Consider the following 6404-nt stretch of genomic DNA (forward strand, 5'->3'; position numbering starts at 1 on the left):
ACACGTGCGCTCTCTCTAGTGGCCCAGACGGTCATCACATTCTCAGTGAGCCTCGGAACTGGTGTGATTTAAAGCTGTTTTTTTTTTATTTTTTTTTTATTTAACTGCTTTAGGCAACTGAACTCACACAGTATGAATAAAAATTAAACACTAATGGAAACTAGACATACATGTTATGTGGTCACCACTCCATTTGACCAACCTGCATTAGAAATGGTGGTAACACTTTATATTACGACCTGCAAACAACTGCGTAAGTAAACCGAAATTACGGTGTACATTTCTGTAATTATAGTGTACTTCCGTGTAGGTATAAGGGAACAATATGTTAAGTTTTGAGTAATAAAGGGGTAACAAGCAGATATACAACCTGCAAAGAACTTCGTAAGTAAACCGAAATTACGGTGTATGTTTCTGTAATTATAGTGTACCTCCGTGTAGGTGTAAGGGAACAATATGTTAAGTTTTGGGTGATAAAGGGGTACAACCAGATATACAAGAAAATCATTTATAATGTAATTATTTTAAAAATGGTACCTATTCTGTTAATATATTCCAGGCAAAAATTGTAGGTCTGTTGTATATAAAAGTTTTTTATCACATTTCTGGCAAAAAATGTTCTTGTGCAATGTAGTTACAGGGTAATTTTGACATCTGTGGGTTGTAAATTAAACTTTGTTGTTTGAGTATAGGCCTACTGTAGAAAAGACAATGCTTTATTAAGATGAAAAAGTGTTTTGAATTTTTTTTGTAAAATAAAAGTCAGAAATTAAATGGGATCCTTTATTGTATATTTACTGCACTTACCCTGTAACTACACAGAACAAGGGGGTAACAAGCGCCACTTTAATTTACAGCCCGCAGGAGTTACACTTACCCTGTAACTACACAGAACGAGGGGGTAACAAGCGGCACTTTAATTTACAGCCCGCAAGAGTTACACTTACCCTGTAAATACACAGAACAAGGGGGTAACAAGCGCCACTTTAATTTACAGCCCGCAAGAGTTACACTTACCCTGTAACTACACAGAACAAGGGGGTAACAAGCGCCACTTTAATTTACAGCCCGCAGGAGTTACACTTACCCTGTAACTACACAGAACGAGGGGGTAACAAGCGCCACTTTAATTTACAGCCCGCAGGAGTTACACTTACCCTGTAACTACACAGAACAAGGGGGTAACAAGCGCCACTTTAATTTACAGCCCGCAGGAGTTACACTTACCCTGTAACTACACAGAACAAGGGGGTAACAAGCGCCACTTTAATTTACAGCCCGCAGGAGTTACACTTACCCTGTAACTACACAGTTGAAACGGGTAACAAACACTACTTACTATGTAACAATACGAAACAACACTATTTGCACAGTAATTACAGAGAAAGGTACTCTTATTAAAAAACAAAAAAACAAAAAAAAACAACTTTTAATTACACAGTATATTTGCCCTGACATTTAAGTGTCATTGCAATACTTACTTGGCTTAACGTAAAGTAGTTTAGTAAAAAAAAAGCCAATAAATAGCATTGCCAATGTTTTTCGAAATCAGCTGTTTATAAAATTGTTTCAGATTCAATTTTTATCATACTGTGCTTACATACAGCCATATATAAGTTTAATTTACAACCCACAGATGTCAAAATTACCCTGTAACTACATTGCATAAGAACATATTTTGCCAGAAATGTGATAAAAACTTTTATATACAACAGACGTACAATTTTTGCCTGGAATAACAGAATAGGTACCTGTTAGTTTTAAAATAATTACATTATAAAAAATTTGCCATTACAAAATACCAATGTAAATCAACAACTAATGACCAAAAGCATACAGAGATGAAAGCTTAGACTACACAACAGAAGAGAATCAAATATCATGAACTGCTCTGAACTGTACTTTGCATAACTGGCCAAACAGGATATTTCGACACAATCACTGAGCACTGCTGGGAATAATAATGAGTCACAAGCAGTTCAGTTCTGGTGAGGAGATATGATACATCACAAAGATATGCAGCACCAGCTTTCAACATCATGATCGTTGTTGTTGACTGCTGAGGAGCAATAGGAAGAACTGTGGGATATTGTGAGATAGATAAAGGATCAATCCTAATCTCAAAGTTTAGATGTAATTTGGTTTGAAATCAGTGATCAACTACTGTGGAAAATGTCTATATTAATAATAATAATAAGAGACGGTTCAACAGAAACTATCACAGATGTTTACACTGTCCCCAGCATTTAGACGCATTCACAACAAGAACAATATTTATGAGTATAACTATAACAATAATTATATTGTTGGCCAAACCAACAGGCAGTGGAACTTGAAACCATAGCTGACTAACACTGTTTTTGGGAAATGCACAACAGAGCGGTTGGATTAGGACCGGATACACTTGGCATTTAATAGTGGCGGTTATGAGGCTTCATTCATCACAGATGTGCGTCGTCACACACCGCCAGCCCAGATCGTCTTCGTGCCTCCTCTCTCTCACACACTCCTGTTGGGAGCCTGGTGAAGTACGGCGATTAAAGGGACATGGTGATGCAAGAATAAAATAAATGTGCATATAAAATTAGACTAAACTCAAGATGCAAGTAGTGAGTGTAAATATTAGCAATGATGACACCTGTCTTTTTCAGGTCACGCCACATTAATGCAGCATAGACCACATCACTTTCTCCAAGATTTAGTTAGACAATTAAGACAGTCCATAACCTTTTGTTTGCTAATGTCTGGGGCATTGCAACAGACCATTATGTCAGTAAATGGACAGCTTGTTAAATGCTTTCCTTTTCATGCACTTCGTCATCGATATTCCACGACAGAATCACTAATATCGACATAATGACACAAACACAGATGATGATCAAGACTCGATGTCTCTCCTTGAAGGATAGCTTCGGTTCAACCGGTTCAAATGGTTCAAACGGTTTAACAGTCAGAGTAACTTTAGCTGGGACGACACGCAGTGGGACAGAAGGCTCTTCTGGGATCACAAATGGAAAGAGTTCCTTCCCAGCAGGCACTCCAGTAATGCTGGCAAAATGGCAATCATTAGAAGTGTCATAAAAACTCACATTCCTCCACCATCCTCCCTTCATGTCATAACAATCCTCTAGCCTCACTCGCACTACTTGGGGATTCGTCACCAGCTTGAAGATTAGTGTTGTGTTCAGGAAATGGTACAAGTATCCATCCCGTCTGAGACCCCAGAAGCCGTTTTCAGGGGTCAGAGGTTGTGTAGGAGGTTTTCCTTCTGATCCAAAACACACTCCTAGTGTCCAGTGGCGACTGTTTCCCATCTCGATTTCCCATGTGTGAACGCCATCACCATATCCAACACTTCCCAACACCATCCGGTTCCTGTGCAGACAAAGAGCTTTGTGCTTGTCCTGCCGATGGAAACATGAGGTCACAGAGGTCAGATCATCGGACACAGAGACGTCTGGTGGAGCAGCGTTTGGGTTCAGGATCACGGGATCTGGAGAGATTAGAAGAAGAGATCATCTGTCAGTCAATTTAAGGAAACACACTACAGGCAAATCTATAGTTTTTAATGCACTTGTCAATTTGAGGATTTTTGGGTTTTGAGTTTTGCTTCCATAACATTTCATAGCTGTTTTGTCTTCTTTCAGACTATTGTGGGAAGAAACCTTAAAAAATGCACATATTCTCATAACACTTTATCTATTTACTTCTGTAGATTTCAATTACAATACATACAATACAGGTCAAAAGTTTGGAAACATTACTATTTTTAATGTTTTTGAAAGAAGTTTCTTCTGCTCATCAAGCCTGCATTTATTTGATAAAAAATACAGAAAAAAGTAATATTGTGATATATTATTACAATTTAAAATAATTGGTTTTCAGTTTATTATACTTTAAATTATCATTTATTTCTGTGATGCAAAGCTGAATTTTCAGGATCATTACTCCAGTCTATCACATGATCCTTTATTAATCATTCTAATATGATGATTCATTATCAAAGTTGGAAACAGTTCTGCTGCTTAATATTTTTTCATAACCTGTGATACTTTTTTTAGGATACTTTGATGAATAAAAAGTCAAAAAATAAAAATAAAAATAATAAAAAAGCATTTAAAAAAAATAGACAATATACACTACTGGTCAGTAATTTTTTTCTTTTATTCAGAAAGAATGTGTTAAATTGATAAAAAGTGATAGTAAAGAATTTTTAATTTATTTTGAATAAATGCAGTTCTTTTTAACCTTTTATTCATCAAATATATTAGGCAGCAGAACTGTTTCCAACACTCATAATAAATCAGAATATCAGAATGATTTCTAAAGGATCATGTGATTGACTGGATGTCACATGTGACACTGAAGACTGGAGTAATGATGCTGAAAATTCAGCTTTGCATCACAGGAATAAATTATTTTTTAAAGTATATTACTATATTACTGTTTTTTTTCTGTATTTTTGATCAAATAAACACAGCCTTGATAAGCATTAGACACTTAATATAAAAAAATGTAATATTTCGTAAAAACGTAAATCTTTAAAAGCTGTTTTCTCAAAATGAGCATGCAGCATGCAGCTATCATAAAAAAAAAAAAGCCAACAGGTAATTTACTACAGGTTCTGTCTGTGATAATAGACAGCATGGCTCATCAACAGGGTATGAATGTGTGTCAAATCCCCTCTTTTTTGCACAATCTCATACATACAGATAGGCCTACAAATCCCCTCTGTAAAAACCTTTAACTTTAGAATGTCAAGAAAACAAACAGGAATTTTGAATCGGCTTTATCCAATTTTCAGATTTCTAATCTGGAAATATATGCAAATAAAATAAAACTGCCTCATTTACAAACTTAAATAGTTTTGTCTTACAAGTCTGAAATGTAATATTTGTCTAATGTACAGTGATTAATCATTTGAGAAAGTATGGTGATATCTATTAGTTATTTTTCTACAAGTCTAGCACTCACAGTAAGGGCAGACGTCCTTCATCTTCTCCCACACTTGGTACTTCAAGTTGCCCAGATGTTTGGGAACATCAATAAGAGCTTCTGAACTCAGTTCTGCATCTGGAAGCGTGTATTTAGCTCTACACACACACACACACACACACACACACACACACACACACACACACAGCTCTCAGAGTAACGACTGGACTCAACTAAACTCTATTATATTTTTTTTACTTAGAAACCAATAAATACCTGTTCATAAGGCTGTTATAATTCTGTGAAAATGCACAGCTAGGTTAGTGACTGTAATAGAATAACAAAAAGTGTGAGTATGTGAAGTGTATTCCCTCCCCCACCTGAAGGAAAGTGATGTTGTCATCCTTCATTCCCTCCTCCACCTCTTGGAGTCTGTCTGAGAGGGAATGTATTCTGCCCTTCCTTCTTTTCTCCATCTTTCCTCTCTTTTGTTTCTCTTCTTCATTTAGAGCTGCTATCCTGCTCTCCTCCTCCTTTTTCAGGAACCGGTGGATTTTCTTAAACTCCTCCCTGATTCTTCTCTCTGTCTGCTGAACTTGAGACTGGGTGGGGGTGGGGGGGGTGTAAGTGTTCATTTTTAATGTAATATTTGAATGTTCTTGTTTGATAACATGACCACCACCCTCCTGAAACTACATTAGAAGCTGTACGTGTCTGTGTGCAAAAAGGGATTTCCACATCTAGATTTAAACTTAATTTGCAATTATGTAAATTAATGTCTAATGATAGACTGTGTATCATCTGAATTGGCAGATTCTCTTGTTTAATTTGTTATATAACATCTGCACAAGCTTCAGTTCTATACGAGTGTATGTAGACCTCTAAGGACTGTTTTAAAGACAGCTCATTATTTCCATTCAGTCCACCCTCTCCCTTCTGGGGTCCTTCCAAAGCCACGCCCCCAAAACACATGAACGCCCGACCGCTGAGCTGGAAGACGCATTATTTACCTGAGACGAGCAGAGAGGAAGGAGCGCAGTGCATGTAGCATCATGTCAGAATCACATGTAATAAAAAAATCTAACTTTATCATTATGAATATAAACAAATAAGATGTATTTTAGTAGCCTACTCACTATCAAGCTATCATATCGATAATGGTAAAGTTTAAAATATATATTTTTTGATTCGCTAACGAGCTAGTTATAACTATAAGGCAAAGCTAAAAACAGGTTGCATTGATACACGTTTTTCCATTTCCATTAGTTGCAGTGTGATGAAGATGAATTTCGTGTAAGATTCATAACATATAACGTTAGGCCTACTAGCTGTTAAACATGTATTTTGTTATGTAAAGTTCCCCCCACAGCGGAGCCTGCCGTGAATGCGCAGGCAAGTAAACATGCAGGGTCACCAATGACGACGGATAAACAGTTATGGCACATTCACTGGTAGGGACGAAATGCTTT

The 6404-nt window shown here is 36.7% G+C and overlaps 1 protein-coding gene across 1 annotated transcript in view; it reads right to left on the minus strand.

Annotated features, from left to right (window-relative positions):
* Positions 1-102: 102 nt before the first annotated feature.
* Positions 103-6404, minus strand: part of LOC307154509 (E3 ubiquitin-protein ligase TRIM35-like) — an 8942-nt gene continuing 2640 nt past the window's right edge. Inside the window, exons 3-6 of the mRNA XM_079864515.1 lie at positions 5316-5537; positions 5212-5234; positions 4975-5093; positions 103-3493 (exon numbers count right to left, since the gene is read on the minus strand). Coding sequence (XP_079720641.1) covers positions 2790-3493; positions 4975-5093; positions 5212-5234; positions 5316-5537 — 1068 coding nt within the window. The 3' untranslated portion in view covers positions 103-2789. The remainder of the gene's footprint in view (positions 3494-4974; positions 5094-5211; positions 5235-5315; positions 5538-6404) is intronic.

Source organism: Squalius cephalus (genome assembly GCF_949319135.1).
Source record: "Squalius cephalus genome assembly, chromosome: 2".
Taxonomy (NCBI): Eukaryota; Metazoa; Chordata; class Actinopteri; order Cypriniformes; family Leuciscidae; genus Squalius; species Squalius cephalus.